The 22,411-nt window shown below is 52.1% G+C and overlaps 1 protein-coding gene across 3 annotated transcripts in view; it reads left to right on the forward strand.

The window, feature by feature from the left end:
- DNAH17 (dynein axonemal heavy chain 17) overlaps positions 1–22,411 on the forward strand; it is a 104,839-nt gene that overhangs the window by 3,764 nt on the left and 78,664 nt on the right. For 2 of the 3 annotated variants that reach the window (XM_064495447.1, XM_031469216.2), the window contains exons 7-14: positions 1,690–1,842; positions 1,966–2,055; positions 3,746–3,913; positions 4,157–4,273; positions 15,308–15,573; positions 16,255–16,450; positions 18,603–18,749; positions 22,257–22,365. In XM_064495447.1, the coding sequence (XP_064351517.1) occupies positions 1,690–1,842; positions 1,966–2,055; positions 3,746–3,913; positions 4,157–4,273; positions 15,308–15,573; positions 16,255–16,450; positions 18,603–18,749; positions 22,257–22,365 (1,246 nt within the window). Of the gene's footprint in view, positions 1–1,689; positions 1,843–1,965; positions 2,056–3,724; positions 3,914–4,156; positions 4,274–15,307; positions 15,574–16,254; positions 16,451–18,602; positions 18,750–22,256; positions 22,366–22,411 lie in introns of those variants that run through there. The other variant, XM_064495448.1, reaches the window with a different exon arrangement.

Consider the following 22,411-nt stretch of genomic DNA (forward strand, 5'->3'; position numbering starts at 1 on the left):
CCCTTGCTCCCCAGCGGCTTAAAAACAGGCAAAGATGTTGGTACAGGGATGTACAGGCTCCGGGCTAGGGCTTTGAGGCTGCTTGGTGTGGCCACCTAGAGTTCTCCACAACCTGCCCCATGATGGCGGGGAGGTGGAAAGAAAGCGGGGCTGCCCACTGAGTCCCAGTGTCACCAAACCAAAACTCGGGTCCACTCGCCTGTGTGCAGTAAAGCCAACCTGTGCGGAGTTGATTGTAAGGTGCCACACAAGGAGTCCAGGACAGCTAGAGCTCAAAGCCTGCACTCCTCCATGGGTTTCAGCAAGGCATATATATATATTTTTTTTTTAACTGATGTATAGTTGATTTACAATGTTGTGTAAGTTTCTGATGTACAGCGTAGTGATTCAGTTATATCCACACGTACGTGTATGTGTATTTTTTAATATTCTTTTTCATTATAGGCCACTACAAGGGATTGAATCTAGTCCCCTGTGCTGTACAGTAGGACCTTGTTTAACTATTTTAGAAATAGTAGTGTCTGCCTGCTGGTCCCAAACCCCTAATTCATCCCTCCTCGTCCTCCCCCCCGATAACCATGTTTATTTTCTTATGAAACAAACTTATGAGTCTGTTTCTGTTTTGTAAATAAGTTCATTTGTGTCATTTTTTTAGATTCCACATCTAAGTGATATCATATGACACTTTTTTCTCTGTCTGACTTACTTCACTTAGTATGATCATCTCTAGGTCCATTCATGTTGCTGCAAATGGCATTATTGTATTCTTCTTTATGGCTGACTAGTATTCCAATGTGTACATATACCACAACTTCTTTATCCAGTCACCTGTGGATGGACATTTAGGTTCCTTCTGTGTCTTGGCTGTTGTAAATGGTTCAGCAAAGCATTTTTAAAGGCCAGTGAGGGAGGGGCTCTCAGAATGTGATCAGCTCATGTACCATTCTCTGACAGGTTGATGGCGAGGTAGCAGGGTGGTGTCATAGGGGTTAATGGAACCATCCTTAGACTCCAGTAAGTCTAGGGGCTACCAGCTCGTGGGCATCAGGGAGCTGACGTCTTCTGCTCGGTGGGGGATTTAGCACCTGCAGAACAAGTCAGGAATGTGCATCAGATGCTGTTATCTGGGTGCTTCAGGGAGGAGCTGCAGCAGGGGGTGTGGGGGAGGGTCTGTCCCTGGAGGGCCATGCAGGTCCTGCTCAGGTACACCAGCACCCCAAGACCTGGCTAGGGGCTTTGTGGGGTTCATCTGCTCCTACGTCAAGCTGCCTCCTGTCCCCCTCAGCATGGACCCCTTCCCTGTCCTCTCTGCTCGAGCACACATTAGCCAGTCACCAAAAGTCTTGAGTTGAAGCATTGCAACCCCAGGCTGTCTGCAGGCCCAGAAGGACCTGGTGACCCGGGATCCTGCGGCTGGACCCCTAGAGAGACCCTAGTCATCTGCCACCCAAATCAGGTTGTGCTGCAGCCTTAGCCTGGTCTGAGGGGCCTGGCGAGAGAAACGGCTCAGGCTCCCGAAAATGGCCCAGGGGTCAGTCATCAGGCAGCCTGGATAGGAGCCTGGGGGATAGCGGATGTGTCAGAGGGGCAGCTGGTCGGGGGGGCCATGGCGGGTTGTTCTAACCGGCCAAACGGCCGTGGGTGCTGCGCCTGGACGTCCCCTGACGGCTCGTCTTCCCTATGGCCCAGACGCGGACCTACCTGAGCCCCGAGGAGGTGCTGAAGGGCCTGGAGGGTGAAATCGAAGAGGTCCTGGGCGCCGTCTCTCTGTCGGTGAGCGTGCTGAAGGAGCTGTACCGGGCCTACGACTTCTGCTGCGCAAACATGAAGCTGTTCTTCAAGGTGTGCCTTGTGCACAGAGAGGGGCTCGGGCAGACACGGGGCCGGGGTGACGGGGGCCCCAGCGCTGGACCCCGTGGATGGGTCGGCAGTCATCGCGGCCTTTTCTCTCTCTCTCCCCTCTAGAAGGACAAGGAGCCCGTGCCTTGGGAATTCCCTTCGTCCCTTGCGTTTTCCAGGATCAACACCTTCTTCCATCGTGTCCAGACCATCGAGGTAAAGGGGACCCTTGGCTCACCTCCCCATGCGCTCAGGCCTCCCTCACCTCGGGGGAGCCCTGCCTCCATCCTTATCTGGCTTTCCAACAGTCTCCTAGGAGGGGTAAAAAGTCCCACTCAAACGTCTGTGTCATGGGGAAACTGAGTCACCGAGTGCCTCCACCACAACCAGAGCTCTTATCCCCGAACGAAGTGACCCATTTTGGTTGTTCCTCCTTGTTCTGAAGCTTTCTGTCTATAAGCCAGTTAATGGCAGGTTCAGTGACCATGGTCGGGAAGCCCGGAGGCCACAGGAGACTTAAGAAGGACCCTGTTTGGATACGTGGAATGACATGTAGCAAGTTAAAATTTTAAATAGGTTCAGGATGGTTTCCTTCGGGGAGAGGAGGCGAGGGGTGGAGGTACATGCAGGCAAGAAGGTTTTGCTTTCTGTTTTGTAATCTCTTGTGTGGTTCCCCTCCCTTTTTATTTTTATTTTTATTTCTTGACTTTGTGCATATACTCACACTATTAAAAAAAAAAAAAGAAAAAGCCATTTGGCAGGGATTTTTCGATGGCCACAGGCGGCAGCGGCTCCGAGAAGTCCAGCCTGGTTCTCCTCCACACCCTCTGGGAGGCAGAGCGAGGCCCGTTCAGACTCCAGGTTTCCATCACGGAGTGTTTCTTCATGCCTGAAGCCTCCCAGCCCAAGAACTTGAGGGTCTCAGCTAAGTTTCTGGCCAAGTAGCCTTTAGCCCCTACATTACAGATTCTGAATCAGGATGAAGAGAGGCTCGTGGGGGAGGGGGAAACGGCCACGTCGTCCGCCTGCTGCCCAGTGGGCCGGGCCGGCCTCGCCCTCCTCCTTGGGGGCAGGAGCCCCAGAGCTCAGGGCGTGGCTACACTGTGGCTCCCCAGCGGTTGGCTCGGGTCATCTCTTGGTACAGCTCGGACATCCACGGGGAGATGGCACCAGGCTTGGCACCGGCTCAGGGGAGGGATGTGCGAACCCTGTGGGCATCTTCCGTCTGAACGGCACCAGGCACTGTGTCCGGCTCCTGGAAGCTGCCTGTGGTCCTTGAGGAGCCTCTGGGGCCTCGATCGGACTCCACACTGAAGCCTTAAGTAACGCGATTGGACTGAATGTGGTTAAAATGCCAAAACTCAGGGTATAGATAGGCAGCAACTGGGGATTCTGGAAAAGAAGGCACCACTATAGGCAAAAATAGTTGGGAGAGCTTCCAGGAGAAGGCGGGCTGAGACCCATCCCACGGAGGGAGCGGGATTTACACATGAGCATCCACCAGGCACCCTTTGCGTGAGGCCATCGGAGATCACCATGTGCCTTTCCACCTGCCGCCTCCCATGGCCCAGGAGCTGGGGGCCCTGGTAAAGCGTAGGTGATTTGGTGGCACGTCTCGGCCAGTGTTGGGTCAGGGCAGGAATCCACCCTTCATCTCCTCCTCCACGTCACAACTGGGAGACGACCCCGGAGTCCTTCCTTCCCTCTGCCTCTCTCTGCATTGCAGAAAAACCTTTAGAGCACCTGAACGCAGAGACACAGAGGGTCCCTCCAGAGTGTCGTGTGGCCCCCGGGTGTCTCACCGCCTGGCTCCTCCCTGCTGGGGTCAGGGCTCGATTCAAGACGGCCCCATCGGGTTTAGTTGGGAAGATGAATTGATGAGGGGTGCTGGGTGTGCCTCCCCCAGGATCTTTATAAAACAGCCATCGAGTTTCTGAAGCTGGAGAAGATCGAGATTGGAGGCGTGCGGGGGAACATCCTGGGAAGCCGGGTCACTCAGCTCTGTGAGGAGGTCTTCGACCTGGTGAAGGTTTTCGCCGACTGCAGATACGACCCCTTGGACCCTGGAGATTTGGTAAGTCAGGGGTCTTGGCCCCGAGAGTTGGGAAGATGCACGGAGGGAGGGCGGGTGGCAGGTGACACCAAAACTTGTTTTTAAAAAAGATGTCACAGAAATTCTGCCTGGGGAGCAGCCCCAGAGACAGCTCGCCCAGTCCAGAGGTCACCCGAATCCTGGGGCGGGGCCGTGGGTGTCAGAGGGAGCATGCCCCTGGCTTTGCATGCTGGTGACAATGCTGGTGTTTTAATTCACTTTCAGAGTTTTGATGATGATTATGCTGATTTTGAGACCAAAATTCAAGACCTGGACAGGAGACTGGCCACTATCTTTTGCCAAGGGTTTGACGACTGCAGTTCCATTGAGTCCTGTGCAAAGGTACGTGGCGGGGGCGGGAGGCTCCACACTGACTGGGAGTTCGTCAGAGCAGCACCGCCCTGGTGCCGAGAACGATCCTAGGGGTGGTCTCATCACACGGCTTCATTTGTAGGCGAAGAGCTGGGGCTGGAAAGGGCAGGGGCCTTCCTCGGTGCCTCACAGCGAGTCAGCAGCCAACACCTCGAGTAGCTTCTGACAGGTGTGACTGCCGTATCTGAGAGTAGGAGGAGAGAGTGGGAATCAGGTGGTGGTGATTTACGTCGTGCTCCATTCATCCTTATTTGATTCAGTTCCCGCCACTACTTAATAAGGAGCAGAAGTTTGAGGCAACGTTGCTATAAAAATAAAACACGTCCACATTTTGACCTGCCGAGCTGAACTGACACTTTCCAACAGTTGAGACCCAAGAAGAAACTCAGAATAATTACGGGGAGCCATCTCTGGGCAGCAGGGGTGACAGTTCATATTTGTCTGTCTTCCGCACACTTCTACGATGCCCGAGTTGTGTGCGTGACGTGGGTAGTATTTTTACTGTTAGAAGGAAGACATGATGCTGTTTTAAAACGCAGATCGCAGAAAAGCACGAAAACCCCTAGAGAATGGCAATCAGGGAGAGAAACACAACCAGCCAATACGCTTTTCAGTTTGGCGCAACATGTAATCAGGAGAGCGCAAGTTAAAACAGCGAGGTGCTTTTGTCAGGGATCGAGCCAGCTGGCCTGTGAGGAGCCAGACACTTGTCCCCGCTGCTGGCACGTGCACCCCTCCCCGAGGATCCCTCAGCAGGGGGCACGTTGGGAGAGGGAAGGGGGCTCCTGGACCTTCCTGCTCCAAACCCACATTCAGTGTCAACCCGCCAGGTCACCCACGTACAGGCAGAACACACCACCAAGCACGTCCTGTCCCTGCAGATACACCTCTTTCCCTAGGGCACAACTCGCTCGCTATTCCCAGGACCGCCCGGTTTTAAAACTTAAAGTCCAGCTCAAAGTCAGAGACCTCCCTCAGCCCCAGGCAAACCGGGACCCTGGTCGAGCAGTCAGGAGGGGCCAAGTAAGTGTGGGTGAGAACAGAGTCTGTGGCAATCAAGCGTGGGGCAGCATCAGCCTCTGTTCCCTTTCTATTGCTGCGGTGACAAATGACTGCGAGGGAAGCAGCCAGTATAATGAGTAAACCCGGACAAAGTAAATTTGCACACACACACACTCACACACTCAAAATAGCTCTGCTCAAAAGTTAAATAGACAGCGATGCTTATTGGATTTTTCAGTGTTTTGCATACATCATAGTCTCATCAAATAATTTGGAACATGGGCGTTAATGCACATCCGTCAGAGACCACAGTGGGTTTCTTCTGGCCCGGGTGGTACTTTTGAGATATAATTCACATCCTGTACCAGTCACCCGTTTGTACTGTGTACCGTTCAATAGCTTTTAGTGCATTTGGAGTTGTGCAACCATCTCGATCAATTTTAGGACATTTTCATCCCTGCCGGTCACTCCCCGCTTCTCCCCAGCCTCCCGCCTCTTCAGCCATCACTTATCTTCCCCGTCTCTCTAGATTCGTCTGTTCTCACTTGGTCCTTTTCTCAGATTTTGGCTTGGTCATCAACATTTTAAAAATTGAGGGGAAGGGTATAGCTCAGTCATAGAGTATGTGCTTAGCATGCATGAGGTCCTGGGTTCAGTTCCCTCTATTTAAAAAAAAAATTTGAAATTAAGTAAGTATATTGAATTACCTCCCTCTCAAAAAAATTAAAGTTGAGAAAGTGCACTTTAAAGTCCAGATTTTCACCCTCTTTTGGGAGAGTTGATCTGCACACATGGTCCCTCATGGCAGCTACGAGGGAATAGCTGCTGTTCCCCCTAGACTACAGGAGTGGCCCCGTGTGCCCCAGTCCTCACCACTCCTTATCGTCCTAGCCCCGCATTCTTCATGTGTTTATGGGACCTGCCTTCCCCCACGACTCAGAGGGGGATCTCTGTAGGATGTAGTGTGTGTGTAGGGTGTGGGGGGGGTTACAACTCACCTGGAGAATCGGTTTGAATATTTAAATGAGTAGTATATGTATGTGCGTGGGCAGCATTTTTTATTTCTCTGCCCAGTTTTATCATGTTTTTCACCCATGACTCGGTAGGTCAGAGTCCTCTTCCCCTCACTTTGCAAGCCTCTGGGTTGCTGCAGGTAATGCAATGCCTGGAGGAGATGCCTGATTACTACTGTATTATCTCATTTCATTCTCACAAAACCCAAGCTCTTTGCTAAACTCCTTACCTACGTTGTCCACCCCATGTTACCAGCTCAGACAGGTCAAGAAACCCACCCAAGGTCACACAGCTAGCCAGCAAGTAGGGAAACCAGAGCTCCAAACCAGCTCTGAGCTTGACTGCTCCCAGGAACCTTGCTCCGAACCACTCGTCCGGATGGGCTCCTGTGTCTGGGGAGGCGGCTGGACTGGCCCCCGGCAGCCTGGGGTGATGGCCGTCCTTCCGGAGGGGGGCTAGGGCTGGGCTTCCTGGGACTGAGCTGGGGACCCAGGAAGCCTGCCACCCCTGAGCACAAAGATCTCTAACACTGATGCCAGGATGTTCCTTTGCCTTTTAGATTCTTTTTAAAAATGCAAATGCTTGGGAATTTGAGGCTCTGCAAGTGTAATGATCAATTAAGTCTTGGATGGAGTTGGTGCTCCAGGCAAAGTACCTGTGAATGCAAATTAATACAGTGGCCCCATGCTGTTCCAGCTCTGGAACACCCGTCGTCGCTGCCCCACAACTCCTCCTGCAGGTGGCAGCCGGCCCCTCCCTGGTCTCCCCTGACGCCGACCTGGGTTTCTCTTGTTGGCGCTCAGCCCTCCCTGGCATCTGTGGTGTGTGATCTCAGTGTGTTCGTCGTCTTCCCGGCTAGAATATAAACTGGCCAAGGGCAGGCACTCAGTTTGGATTCACACAGAATGAAGCCCAGCGCACAGAGGTGCCCCGGAGGGCTCCCAGCGGACGGTGCTTGCCCCGCCGCGGGAGCGGAGCTGCTGGCTCCGGGCAGACCTTAGGCGGGACCCAGGGCCACCCAAGGGCACAGGGTCCTGAGCGGTTTCCAGCCAACGCTTTCACGTGCAAACTCCGGGTCCTCCCCTGTGTTGGTGTCTCCAGAAAAAAACGAAGCTGGAGCTGACGGACTGGGGTGCCAGGGGGTTAGTCCCTCTCATCTCCTGTCAGGGCAAAACGGGGAGAAGTGGCCTTCCCCCCCCACCCAGCCCCGCCCTCCCACAGGCAATGTGCCCAGTTGCTGTGTTTTCCAGTGATGAGGAGGGAGCTGGGTTGATGTGTCCAAACCCACGCACCTGTTTCCCCAGTGATCAAGAGACAGGAGGTGGCCCCGAGGAGGGGAGGAGCTGGCCTGGTGGGAGCTCCCAGTGGTGCCCAGGGGACTGAAGCCCACCCCAGGAGCTCAAACCGAGGATTCCCTCACCTACCCCGGGCGTTGTCGTGGGGGCACATCCCCGCTCCTGCTGTGACCTAAATCCGCTCTGGGCTCCAAGAGGAAGTCCTGTTCTAGTACGTAGTTATGTTTGTGCTTTAGTTAAAAAAAAAAAAAAATTGGGGAGAAACAGCTCTTGTAAACCATCTCCATCTGCTCAGTGCCTAAGAACATTTTCTTCCCATTTGACAACCCTGTGCTCTAATTAGGACAGGCCCTGGGGGGTCCCCTCAATTCCCCGCATGCTCCCAGGCTGCCTGGATGCTCTTTCTCGCTGCCAGTAATTCACACGCAGCCGGGAAAGTTCTAGAGCAATTTTCCACATGATCTCCTCCTGGCAGAAAATAAGATTAGCCTCCTTCCTGGAAGCCAGAGGCCAAAAAATAAAAATACGTAAGGGAAGGAAGAGAGTCAGGCAGTCGTCAGCCAGTAAGAGGAGTGTGTTTGTCCCGACTGACCCAGGTCAGTTTTTAGAGGTGCAGCCTGGTGACCTAGTGCGTCAGGAGCCCCCTGCGGGCAACGGTGCTCCGAACACTGGCTTCCCGGTGTCTCCCCAGGACTCACTAGCTGCTCCCTCTGGCTCTGGGGGAACCTGAAAGTCTCTCCCTCTTTCTCTGTGGCATTATTTCACTTTCCCCCAAAGGCTACTTTTAGGGACAGGAGTCAAAATTGTCACACCAGAAACTGGAGCAAATCTCAGACTCAGGCCCAGCCCTTCTTGGCACCAAGGGCTGCAGCCAAGTAGCCCGGAGGAAACGTGACCACGTGGTCTGAGCCCCGATTACTCCTCCGGGAGTCCCCTGCCACAAACACCCGCAAGTTTTCCTTGGCTGGTCCAGTGGGGCGCCCGGACAGGAGATGGGAGGGGAGGGGAGGGGGTGGGGGGCCTCCCACCCCCTCCTCCCACCCCCTCCTCCCCCTCCCCCTGGCTCGGGTGTGTGGGTGGGCGACCTCAGGCTGGCCTCGGAGCTTCCAAAACTTGTGCCATGTGTCAGTGTCCACCCCCACCAGCTGTCCCTCCAGGTTGCAGTAAGGGCCCCTCCCTCACCTCTCAGGTGCAGCCCCGGGCCTGCGCCATCCCCCAGCCTTCCCTGCACCCTGGCCACCCACCCCTGTGCAAGTGTCTTTGAAGAAACTCCCCTCTTTATCCCAATTTGAGCCACCTTCCGATTCTGGCCAGGACCCTCACTGAAACACTCACATAATTCTATCTTACCCTCTTCTAAGCTTTTCATATTTATTTGTTTAAAACCGTTTTAAAATTTACCTATATGTACTATTCATTGCTTCTAAGAACAGTGTAGAGCTTTAGCTTTTTAAACTTACATAGTTAGCAAAGGAATAAAGCCAACCACAAAATAAGAATCAACAGAATGCTGGAATCCAGTCATAAAGGACAGTCAGGTGCGCTCACACATAGACAAGAAATCAGTCATCTAAGTCATAAATAAGTAGTTCATTTGTGTCCCTTTGGGGGGGGGGTTCCACATATAAGCGGTATCATATGGCGTTGTTCTTTCTCTGTCTGACTTACTTCACTTTGACCATCTCCAGGTCCATCCATGTTGCTGCAAATGGCATTATTTTATTCTTTTTTATGGCTGAGTAGTATTCCATTGTGTATATACACCACAACTTTATCCAGTCCTCTGTTGATGGACATTTGAGCTGTTTCTATGTCCTGGCTGTTGTAAATAGTGCTGCTATGAACACTGGGGTGCATGTGTCTTTTTGAATTATATTTTTCTCTGGATGTATGCCTGGGGGTGGGATTGCTGGTTCATATTGTAAGTCTATTTTTAGTTTTTTAAAGAACCTCCATACTGTCCTCTATAGTGACCACACCAATTTACATTCTCACCAACCCTGTAGGAAGGTTCATTTTTCTCCACAGCCTCTCCAGCATTTACTGTTCGTGGACTTTTTAATGATGGCCATTCTGGCTGGTGTGAGGTGATACCTCGTTGTAGTTTTGATCTGCATTTCTCTGATAATTAGTGACGCTGAACACCTTTTCATGTGCTTGTTGGCTGTCTGTCTGTCTTCTTTGGAGAGGTGTCTATTTAGGTCTTCTGCCCATTTTTTGATTGGGGTGCTTGTTGTTTTGATATTAAGGTGTATGAGCTGTTTGTATATTTTGGAGATTAGTCCCCTGTTGGTTGTATCGTTTGCAAATATTTTCCCCCACTCTGTAGGTTGTCTTTTCGTTTTGTTGACGGTATCCTTAGCTGTGCAAAAGCTTTTAAGTTTAATTAGATCCCGTTTATTTTAGCTGCTAATTCCATTACTCCAGGAGCTGGTTCGAAAATATATATTGGCTGTGATTTATGTCCAAGACTGTTCTGCCTATGTTTTCCTCTAGGAGTTTTATAATATCCAGTCTTACCTTTAGGTCTTTAATCCATTTTGAGTTTGTTTTGGTATGTTAGAGAATGTTCTAATCTCAGTCTTCTGCAGGCAGCTGTCCAGTTTTCCCAGCACCACTTGCTGAAGGGACTGTCTTTTCTTCATTGTGTGTTCCTGCCTCCTTTGTTGTGCATTAACTGACCATGAGTGCATGGGTTTATTTCTGGACTTTATCCTGTTCCATTGATCTGTGTCTGTTTTGGTGCCAGTACCACCCTGTTTTGATTACTGCAGCTTTGTAGTATAGTTTGAAGTCAGGGCGTGTGATTCCTCCAGCGCCATTCTTTTTAAAGATCGTTTTGGTTATTCGGGGTCATTTGCGTTTCCCTACCAATTTTAACGTTTTTTTTGTTCCAGCTCTGTGAAGAATGTCATTGGTAACTTGATAGAGATTGCATTGACTGTATTAACTTGGGTAGTATGGCCATGTTAACAATACGGATTCTTCCAATCCAAGAAATGGTATATCTTTCCATTTGTTTATGTCATCTTCAAGTTCCTCCAGCAGTGTCTTGTAGTTTTCAGGGGACAGGTCTTTTGCCTCCTTGGGAGGTTTGTTCCTAGGTATTTTATTCTAAATTTTAGGTGTGATGGTAAATAGTATTGTTGCCTTAATTTCTTTTTCTGCTATTTCATTGTTAGTGTATAGAAATGCTGCTGATTTCTGTATATTAATTTTGTATCCTGCAAATTTACTGAGTTCTAGTAGTTTTCTGGTCGCTTCTTTAGGGTTTTCTATGTATAGTATCATGTCATCTGGAAACAGTGACAAGTTTTACTTCTTCGCTTCCAATTCAGATTTCTTTTATTTCTTTTTCTTCTCTGATTGCTATGGCTAAGACTTCCAAAATTATGCTGAATAAAAGCGGCTAACGTGGGCGTCCTTGTCTCGGCCCTGATCTTAGAGGGCATGCTTTCAGCTTCTCACCACTGAGTATGATGTTAGCTGCGGGTTTGCCATATATGGCCTTTATTATGTTGAGGTATGTCCCATCTATGCCCACTTTCTGGAGAGTTTTTATCGTAAATGGATGTTGAATTTTATCAAAAGGTTTTCTGCATCTATTGGGATGATCATATGGTTTTTATTCTTCAGTTTGTTAATGTGGTGCATCGCAGTGATTGATTTGCAGATACTAAAAAAAATCCCTGCGTCCCTGGGATAAACCCCACTTGATCATGGCGTATGATCCTTGTAATGCATTGTTGGAGTCGATTTGCTAGTATTTTGTTGAGGATTTTTGCATCTATATCCGTAAGTGATATTACCCTGTCATTTTCTTTTTTGTGATATCTTTGTCTGGTTTTGATGTCCGCTTTCTTTTGGTTCCCATTTGCATGGAATATCTTTTTCCACCCCCTTACTTCCAGCCTGCATGTGTCTCTAGCTCTGAAGTGGGTCTCTTGTAGACAGCGCATATATGGGTCTTGTTTTTGTATCCATTCAGCCGGTCTATGTCTTTTGGTTGGAGTGTTTAATCCAGTTACATTTAAGGTAATTGTCAGTACATATGTTCTTATTGCCATTTTGTTAATTGTCTGGGGTTTGTGTTTGAAGGTCTTCCCCCCCCCACCTCCTTTTTGTTCCCTTTACTTGTGGTTTGATGACTAGAGAAGTTCCTTTAATATTTGTTGTAAAGCTGATTTGGTGGTGCTGAATTCTTTTAGCTTTTGTTTATCTGTGAAGGTTTTGATTTCTCCATAAATGTGAACAGAAGCCTTGCTGGCCAGAGTATCCTTGGTTGTAAGTTTTCCCCTTTCATCACTTCAAATATATCATGCCATTCTCTCCTGGCCTGTAGAGTTTCTGCTGAAAAAATCAGCTGATAATCTTACAGGAGTTCCCTTGCATTTTACTTGTTGATTTTCTCTTGCTGGTTTTAATATCTTCTCCTTATCCTTAATTTTTGTCCATTTGATGACTACGTGCCTTGGTGTGTTCCTCTTTGGGTTGATCTTGTGTGGAACTCTCCGTGCTTCCTGAACTTGGGTGACTGTTTCCTTTCCCAAGTTAGAGAAGTTTTCAGTAATTATGTCTTCAAAAGTTTCCTCAGGTCCTTTTCTTTCTCTCTTCTCTTCCTGGGACTCCTATAATTTACATGTTAGCACACCTCATGTTGTCCCAGGGTTCTCTTAAACTGTCTGCATTTCCTATCATTCTTTTTTCTGTTCTGCAGCTGTAATTTGCCCTAGTCTGTCTTCTAGCTCACTGATCCGTTCTTCTGCCTCATTTAGTCTATTCTTGGTTCTTTCTAGTGTGTTGTGCATTTCAGTGATTTTATTCTTTAACTCTGGATATTGTTTATATTTTCCAGTTCTTTGCTAAAAACTTCACTCTGTGCATCTGTACTCCTCTTGAGTTCTCTGAACATCTTCACCATCATGACTTTAAACTCTTTGTCAGATAAATTGCCTAGCTCCTCATTGCTTATTTCTTCGTCTGGGATTTTATCTTGTGCCTTGGCCTGGGAGATATTCCTCTGCCACCTCATATTATCTATCTTTCTATTTGTATTTTTAGGTAGGTTACTTACATTTCTCAACCTTGGAGAGGTGGCCCTCTGTGGGAGACAATCTGTGCGTCCCAGCAGTGCACGCCTCTTTTGTCGCCCAAGGGCCAGGGTCCAGCCGGTCCCAGTGCAGAGTCTGGCCTGTGTGTGTGGGCTCCTTCCACAGGCTTTGGGATTATTGTTTTCTTATTTCTGGCATCTTCCCCTTGTGGATGAGGCTGGACTAGAGGCTTATGCAGGTTTCTTGGCAGGAGAAGTGCCTGCCCACTGCTGGTCCTGGACCAGCTTGAAGCTTGGTCCTGGACCTCTGGTGGGTGGGGCTGTGTCTAGAGGTGTTTGTGGCTCAAGAAGTCTGCTGGTGGGGGGGGACTGTGTTCCAACCCGGTGTATTGTTTGGCTTGAGGCTTCCCAGCTGTTAAGTCTACAGGCTATTGGGTGGGGCCGGGTCTTGGTGCCAATGATCCAATCAAGATGTCAGCCTCCAGAAAAGCTCATGTAGGTGAACACTCCCAGAATGTCCACCACCAGCTTTTATGTCCCCTGGGTGAGCTGCAGCCATCCCCTACCTCCCCACGAGACGTTCCAAAACCAGCAGGCAGGTCTGACCCCAGTTCCTGTGAAATCACGGCCTCTGCCCTTGGACCTGGCACGCGTGAGATTCTGTGTGTGCTTCCCAAGAGAATGAAGTCTCTGTCTCCCCAGTCCTGTGGGGCTCCTGGAGTGAAGTCCCACTGGCCTTCAAAACCAGATGTCCTAGGGTCTCCTCCTCCCAGTGCCAGAACCCCAGGCTGGGGAGCCTGATGTGGGGCTTAAGGCTCTCAGTCCTGTGGGAGCACCTCTGCGTCTTAATTATCCTTCAGCTTGTGGGTCGCCCACCCGGCAGCGGTCTGGGGCCCAATTATATCATGAGCAGGCCCCTGCTAGCGTCCCGCTGAGGTTCCCTCTTTATCTTTCCAGTTGAAGATCCATTTTGCCAGGTTCCAGTCTTTTTTTTTCAATGGTTGTTCAGCAGTCAGTTGTGGCTTTGCTGTAGTCGCGAGGAGAGGCGAGCTCGTGGCCCTACCACTCCGCCATCCTGACTGGAAATCAAAACGGTCTCTTTGGGAGCCTCTCACAGCCCAGTGAGCATCTCCTCTTCATGAGCATCTCCAGTGAAGCAGAGTCCTACCTGGTTCGTTGCCAGCTGCCTACGTCCTAAATGAACTGCCTTGCCTTGCTGGGGCTCTGAAATAAGCTTTTCGTTTTTTAAACAACTGCCACTGTGTCACGTCCACAGACCACGGGGGGGATGAGGTTGCCACGAGTGCTCCGGCGTGGTTACCGCCCTCAGGCATGTGTGGGGTGCCCCCCACCCCAAGTAATCAGGCCAGGGCTCTCTGGCTGCTGGGTCCTAGACACAACGCATGGAAGGGGACCCAGGCTTAACCTCAGTGTCATGGCCTGTGACCGTGGCAAGCTGTCCCAGTAATTTCCCCAAATCCCCAGGGGCTGAGCTCTCCCAGGCAGCGCTGCCTGCTGTCAGCGTCTGTGTGTGTGTGTGTGTTGTCTGAGCCCCGTCCCCGCCACCACCTCCACTCGGCCAGCCCCACGCCAAACACGTGCCCCTTTGAGCAGGGGTTGAACTGTGTCCTCCAGAGAGATGTGGAGATCCCGCCCCTCCCGGGACCTGTGAATTACTGGTAATAGTGTCGCTGCAGACGTAACTGAGATGTAAGTTGACGTCCTACTGCAGGGGTGTGGACCTTTGATCCAGTATTCCTGGGATCTGTATAAGAGGAAGAGGAGAGGCACACCCAGGGGAGATGGCCTCATGACAACGCAGGCAGAGGGTGGAGGGATGGGTCTACAGGCCAAGGACTGCCGGCAACCCCCAGGGGCTTGGAGAGGGGCCTGGGACAGACCCTCCCCTGGAGCTTTCAGAAGGAGCCCAGCTCCAACCGCCTTGACTGTGGACTTGTGGCCTCCAGGCTACAAGAATAAATTCCCCTGTTGGAGCCGCCCAGTTCGTGGTGCAGTGTCGCAGCGGCCCCAGGACGCTTGAACAGACTCCAGCTCACACCCAGCACTTGGTGAGCTGAGTGGTTTGGAGACCCCACGTGGTGTCAGATCGGCCTCCCTCTCTCCCTGCCCCTCTTTCCCCCGTAGCATTTTCCAGAGCGAAACAACCTTCCTGATGGCGGTTTCTCTTGCCCAGACAGGCCCTTGAGCACCAGTGCTCTCCCCCTAGGAGGAGTGATTCTTGAGACTAAGACATTGCTCCATCCGGTTTTAGTGTAAGCCCTGGTTATACAAGTGCTGTATCGTGGCTGGTGTTTTTTGGTGTTTTAAATGATAATTCTTAACTGTTTAAATCTTCCTTGCCAAAACCTCGATTTCTTCTGGGCCTGGAATAAATTTCTCCAGACCTTGGACCTAGTTTGTCTTGTGGGTTTATAAGCTAAGTATTTGGGAATTCATGCATCAGCACGAAATCAGAGGCGTCCGTTTAACAAGTTGTTACACAGAGCGAGCTTCTCCGTCTCAACGGCAGGTGTCTTCTTGCTCCTGAGGCTTGGCAGCGCACGTGGTGTCTGCAGCCAGGCGCCTGGGCACGTCGCAGGGAACAGGGCAGGCGGTGATGGCACATATCTCGCGTCTCCCCAGCTCCTGTACATGTGCGGTGGCCTCTTGGAACGGCCACTGATCCTCGCCGAGGTGGTGCCCCGGTACTCAGTCATGCTGGAGCTGTTTGACGCTGAGTTGGACAACACCAAGATCCTGTATGACGCCCAGATTGCGGCCTCGGCAGACGGGAACATCCCCCCCATCCATAAAAACATGCCTCCGGTGGCCGGACAGCTCAAGTGGAGCCTGGAGCTGCAGGAGAGGCTGGAGGGCCCCATGAGGGACCTCAAACACATCGAGCACCCGTGAGTCCCAGTGCCGGGCAGGTTCACCTCTGAGGGGGTGGGACTGTCCCATCTCCGAGGCCACGCCTTTCCTTCCTAGAACACCCTCCCAGGAGTCGTCCCATTGGTGCCCGCCGCCTCCTCTGGGCCCCTTCCCAGGGGGTGAGGTCAGGATGAACCCAGCTCACCCTTCCTGAGACGGTCACCCCACTGCAGATGACCAAAGACGCCCAGAGAACAAGCCCGGGCTACGTCCTCAGCGTGGGCCAGAGCCAGGGGGTCGGCCACTGTCACTTGCCTTTGCAGAGCCTGGAAAGCGGGGGGAGGAGTCGGAGAGCTCATGGCAGGACCAGTGGGGCTCCAGGTCGCCTGGATCGGAGGCTGTCAGCGTGGGGGCTGGAGGACAGGGTGTCCTGTGTGGTTAGGTCTGGCCCTCTGGTTGGTCCTCACTTGGCGGGGAGGGCTGGGATCAGGGAAGGCGGCAGTGATGAATCAAGTCCTGGCCTTTGGGGGCCAGTCCTGCAAGGGGGATCCTGTGACCTTCTGCTCTGGGTGCTGCCTGTAGAGGGGCCGTTGCTCATCGTAGATGCAGTCTCTCAGGCGGGAACAAACAGAGAGCCTGCTGTCGGCTGAGGCAGCCCGAGATCTGGCAGCCATAGTTGGGGTCATGGTGCCTGACTGTCCTCCTGACTCTGATTCCAGGGTCATGTCCAGCGTGGAGGCCAAGCTGATCTACCAGAAATACGATGAGATGATGGAGCTGTTGAGAAGCTACCGAGAGAGGATCTACCAGCAGTGGGTGGCGGGGGTGGACCAGGACTGCCACTTCAACCTGGGGCAGCCCCTGATCCAGCGGGACCCCGTCACCGGCCTCATCCGTGTCAACTTCAGCAAAGCGGTGGGTGCCTTCTGGCTGCTGTGTTGGGCGGGCGGCTGGGCCGGAGGCTGCCCTGGGGACTGACCTGGTGTTCCCCATGGGGGGCGCCCGTGTGGCTCTGAATCCAATCCCCTCTTACCAACAGCAGGGACTTGTAGGGTTGGCATTTATGTCCTGTTTAGCTAAAGCTTTATTATTTATTTTCTTAAGCATGCCCAGGACATATTTAAGATATGAGACAAAATCATAGCAACCTTGAGAATTTTTTTAAAAAAAAGATCTTGCAGGATCTGAACAAATGGGCCCCCTGTTCTGGCTGGACAAGCTGGAGGGAAACCCACACCGTCCAGGGCTAAAACCCGGGACTGTTGACCGTGCCCAAGGGCAGAAGCAGGAGCAGCCTGAATTCCTAGGAGCACCTGCCTCACAAGAATGCGTTTGTCCTACTCGGAACTCGGGTGGTGGCACCAGGAAGGCAGGGAACCCAGATGGGACTTTTCCTCTGAAACCTTCTCTGTCGCTAAAATTCATTCTTTCATTCAACAAATATTTACTGGGCACCTACTTTGTGTGTGTGTGAACCAACAGGGGTCTCTGTCCTGAAGCCTCCCTCCTGCAGGGAGGAGGGGAGAGACAGACAGGACAGAGAGGGAAGAGGGCGGGGCTGGAAGGGCAGGGAGAAGGCGTGGAGCGAGCCGTAAAGCGAGGTAAAGCGAGCTAGTAATGATGGTGACGATCAGTACCTCGAAGGAGGGGAAGGGCCGGTAAGGGGGCCACTGAGGGAACCAGAGGACGGGGACAGGTTGCTGTTTTGGATTCAAGCAAAGACTTGCAGGAGGTAAGGGAGCTGGCCAGCAGAGATGGGAGGAAGGTCTTTGAGGAGAACAAACAGCTAAAGCGAAGGCTGGGAGGTGTGCGTGCACCTGGCGGGTTGTGGCAGCAGGTGGCCAGTGGGGCCGGGTGGAGTGAGCGGAGGGGAGGGGAAGGGAGGATGGAAGAGGGGGAGGACGGGGCATGGAGAGCCTCATGGGCCACAAGAGGGACTTGGATTTTGTTCTGCATGAGATGGCAGCCTTGCAGGGTTTCGAGCTGAGGGAGCCCTGGTCTGATTGGTATGTTTCCAGGGTGTCTCTAGATGCTGTGTGTGAACAGACTTGGTTGGGGGGAGGGCAGGGCTGGAAGCCAGGGGGCCACTTAGAGCAATTTCCTGGCATCCAGGTGAGAGCCTGTGAGAGGGTGGCGGCCTGGACCAGAGCAGCAGCAGGGAAGGTGTGCAGAGTGACCAGACTTGACCCTGGTGCCAGTGAGGTGCTAGGCAGGCTGGGATCTGTGCAGGGGTCAGAGGGGGCAGCCTCTCTGTTCAGGAATGGGGCAGCTGGAAGCAGGGTGTTGCCAGCAGCTGAGACGGTGGGGGGAGGCAGCAGCCGGGGCCGGACCACTGCTCTGTTTCAGTCACATTGAGTTTAACATCCAAATGGAGATGTTGAGTTAGCAGATAGACGTAGGAGGCAGGGGTCAGGAGAAAGATTTGAGTTGGGGACGTGCTTGCCGGAGTTGTCCACCCATAGGTGGTTCTTAAAGTCGCGATGCTGGGTCAGTCAGCAAGGTGAGCAGAGGAGGGGGCCCCCCATCTGCAGGGGACCCCCGTCTGCGGCTCTGCAACACGCAAATCTCAGGAGCCTCTGAAGAGACTGATAACGGGAACCAGGAGGGTCTGGTGTCCTGGATGCAGATAGACCATGTGCCCAGGAGTGGGGGGGAGCCAGCTGCTGAGATGAGGCTTGGAAGCGACCAGTGGATTCAGACTTGAAGGTCACTGGTACCTTAACAAGAGCAGCTTTGGCCGAGCAGCGGGGCAGAAGCTCTGCTGGAAGGGATGCCCAGCTGTCCATCTCCTGGGCCGTAAAACTCGGGGCCAGGAGAGGGACAAGTGCAGGTCAGATTCTAGGGAGGAGCCAGGCGAAGCCCTGAAGCCTGGGGGTTATGACAGTGTCACTCACGGCGCTGCCTCAGGACCAGTCAGTAGGGCACAGATGGCCTGACCGCCAGCAGAGGCTGGCCCCCGCCACGCCTCCCCCCAGGCTGTGGAAGCGCCCCGGGGTCGGACCCTTGCTCGTGTGGCCTGCCACTGAGGTCACCCCCCGCCTGCTTCTGTCCTCTTCATTTGCTCTAGTTGGTGGCAGTGCTGAGAGACGTCAAGTACTTGAACTTCCAGCAACAAAAAGAGATCCCCAGCAGCGCTGAGAATCTGTACTCACAGTATGAAACCTTCCGGAAGTTTGTGGGCAACCTGGAGCTCATCGTCGGCTGGTACGATGAGGTGAGCCGGTGTCCTTTGGTTTCCTTTTGCTCGCCAAGCCGGGGGTTTCGTTTAGAGCAAATGCAGGAGTCACGTCTCCAAGTGGAATAGACCTGAGGATGTTTTCATGTTTGAAGGTGGCTGGAGCCCCTCCCCGGGGCCTCGCCCTTCCCGCCTTCCTGGGCTCGAGGTCATGTCACTCCCGCTTCAGATCACACCATCCAACCTCCGCCCCCATTGTCACCTGCCCATCTTTTCTTCTGCTCCTCTTGACTCCCTCTTAGAAGGACCTCGTGATTGCATTGGGCCCACCAGATACCAGGGCCCTTAACTGAATCACGTCTGCAAATTCTGTCTCTCCGGGTCTGGTGACATAGTCCCAGGTCCTGGGGATTAGGATGTGGGCGTCTTTGGGGACCATTATCTAGCCTCCCACAGTCTCTCCTTGGGACCCTGGGGATTTGGACTTGGGGAGCAGAGAACCCAGAGTGAGCAGAAACACAGGCTGCAGACGGAAGGGAGCAGGAGGGGCGGCAGAGGACGGGAGAGGCGGAGGGGAGCCCGGGCGCAGGCTCTGCGGGTCCAGTCCCCAGGGCTCCACCGGATGCACAGATATCTGTGTGCTTTCCTTCCTCCAACCCCGGCTCCTCCAGCAACCCCCACCCCCGCCCGTGACTGCAGGCAGCTTTACTGGGCTTACGTTTCTTGCAGCCAGCTTGCCCCCAAATGGAGCAACTGTCTGGGACCTGGGACATTTCCATTTCTGTGTCTTGGGGTTGAGTCTGTCCAGGAGATGCTTACACACTCCCAGACCCCTGGAGTGAAAGCCCCTTTCCTAGAGCCCTGGGGGGCACCCTCCCTCAGCCTGCCTTGTGGGGCCTTGAGCTGAATGTCTGGTCCCATCCAGGGTGTGAGGAGGGAATTCCCTGTCCTGCCCCTTCACCAGCCCCTGCTGAGTGTGCAGCTACACCGTGCACCCCCCTCCCACGAGAGAAAGAAAACGTAGTATTGTGAGTCCAAAGGGTGTTTCTGTTATGCAACACCGGCTGCCAGGACGCCTCACGTAGGGGATGGTGGCTGCATTCACCCCAGCCTGGGAATTCCATGCCGAGAGGAGAAGGTTGATGTATCAGGATACTCAAGGCCAGGTCTTGGGGAAACTGGGGAGGGCTCCTGTTCTTGCTAGAGGTGACCTCTCCTACGTGAAGGTGAAGTGAAGCGGGACGGGTCGTGCCGGCACGTGGATTTGTCAGAAGTAGCCCTCGCCCCAGCCCCGCCTCCGGGGCGCCACAGCCACCAAAGCCTCGACTGCAGGCCCGCTCCTCAGTCTCTTCCCGGATTAGGGCATGGTGGTAATGGAGCCTAAAATGTGTTCAATATAAACTAGAGCAAGCACATTTCCATTACTTTCATTTTTTTAAGATAAAATTTTAATCGACTCACTCCTGGGAGCGACGAACCATGAAATGCCAGGGCCTTAGTGCATTTCCTTGAATGAGCTTTCTCCAGAGTCTTCAGGCTCTAAGAGCACGCGTTCACCCGGCCCCTGGAGCACCTCCCAGCCACGGTGTTTAGGAAAAAAAGGAGGCTTTACGGATGTAGTAACGTGGGAAATGTTTGTGGGTTACTTTCAGTGCAAAGGATTTTTTTTTATGATGACACAATCAGAAACAAAAAAAAAAAATCCAACAGATGTTATTGAGAATAAAACCCCAGATTGACCTTCCACTTCTGAATTTCCAGACAAACCCCAGCTGAGCTCAGGCTGGTGCGGCGTGCTAGGGTCGGCCACGAACGCCGTTGTTTTCGCCGATAAAAGTGTCGGAGTCGGGTGAGGAGCGGGAGAGTGAGGTCGGCACCTGCAGCGACTTGTCACGGGCGCCGGTTCCCCTCTCCAGAGAGGCTCTTGGGTCCCTTAGGTGCCCTTCTGATGTCTAGTGTGGTTGCCGACGCCGAGAGAGACCCCGGGCTGCCGACACCCGTGCGCGCCCAAGCGAGGCAGCGGGGGTGTGTGGTGCTTTAAAGAGCCTGCTAGGCTGTCTGGGGAAAATGCCGGGAAGATGTGGATTTATGGCAGAGGCTGCTGAGAAATTAAATAAACAGGGCATGTTAGGGAGGTCTCATCACCACGAGCTTTGTTTACTCTGGTCCATTGCAGAGACATCATAATATTTAGCTATTGTCTGGGCTGTTTAATGTTTCACTGTTCAGACTGGTGAGTGGGACCCGTATTTCACGCTGACCCGCTCTGTGATTGCATCGATGCTTCCTTTTACTTCTGTCTGCTCTCCACTGGTGATAGCTTTTAAGCTTTATTTCTTTCTCTGCCCATACCGTGCCTTTTCTAAGAGATCTTTGTCTGAAAAGGAAGACGTGGGTAGGGGTGGGGTGGGGTGGGGCCACCATTTAAGGTACCAAACTTTTCAGGGGAGGGTGCAGCGCGGTGGTAGAGGGCGTGCCTAGCTTGCATGAGGTCCTGGGTTCAAGCCCCAGTACCTCTATTTAGATAAATAGTGAACAAAACTGACACAACATTATAAACTGACTACACTTCAGTTAAAAAAAATATACCTATGTATACAAAAAATAGTGAATAAACCTAATTACCTCTCCCCCTCAAAAAAGGATTAATTAAAAAAATTTTTAAATAAAATCAAGAAAATAAACTACCAAATGTTATGTAGTAAAGAACTATTGTGAAAGGCAAATAGCCTCTAATGTACGATTTTTTTGGCCTGATTTTTTTCTTAACTATTTTTTAACTGAAGCACGGTCAGTTACACTGTCAGTCTCTGGTACATAGCGCAGTGCCCCAGGCATGCGTAGACACACAGCGACGTACAATTTCAATTCTATATGCATCTCTCCCTTTATAGAGTAGAAGTGTCCTCGAAAACTTAGGTATAAATCAGAATGTTGCCAGATAGGACAATATTGCAAAGCGCAAATGGTGCTTATTATTTAAAGGAATGATTTATGGAAACCGTATGCACCCTCTGTCTTCTTTTTCTGTTCTGTGTGTTGAGCTTTCCAAGCATTAAACGAATCTCTTGGAGCGGGGTAGACCTGCATCACGCCTGGGCGGGACCCGCACGGCTCTTCACCCCGACGCCGTCCGGAATAGCTTCTCCCTGCGCAGATCCTGGACCTCCCTTGCTTGTGACCACGGAGGTGTGCTGAGAAATGCCCCGGAAATGTCCCAGCTACCCGTGTGTGTTTCTCTGATTTTCCTCTCAGGAGTCTAAGCCAGATTTTGTGAAGTTTGGGACTCTATATGCACTGTTTTTGCACTAGCGAACTTCCTTCTCTCTCTGCCCCGTAACGTGAGTGATCAGGAGTTAAGTATCGACATAAATCCTTGGTGATGGGAAGTCACTTTGCAAGTCGGGGTCTCCCGAACGTCGGCGTGCATGTGAACTGCCATCGGTCTGGTCAGTGTTGAGTGCCGAACACCCTCAGCATGAAGACAGCGTTACAGCTGGTTGGATTTGCAACACGGGCCCTGAATCTGTAGCCTTTGTTTTGCAGATAAAGACCACCATGATGGACGTAGAATTTCCACTGATAAAGTCAGAGTTGGAAGCAATCGATGTCAAATTACTGGACGCCGAAACAACATTGTACTGGAATGGAGATGGTACCAAAGCCACATTCATTTTTTTTTTTATCTTTTTGTGAGGGGA

Source organism: Camelus dromedarius, chromosome 16 (genome assembly GCF_036321535.1).
Source record: "Camelus dromedarius isolate mCamDro1 chromosome 16, mCamDro1.pat, whole genome shotgun sequence".
NCBI lineage: Eukaryota > Metazoa > Chordata > Mammalia > Artiodactyla > Camelidae > Camelus > Camelus dromedarius.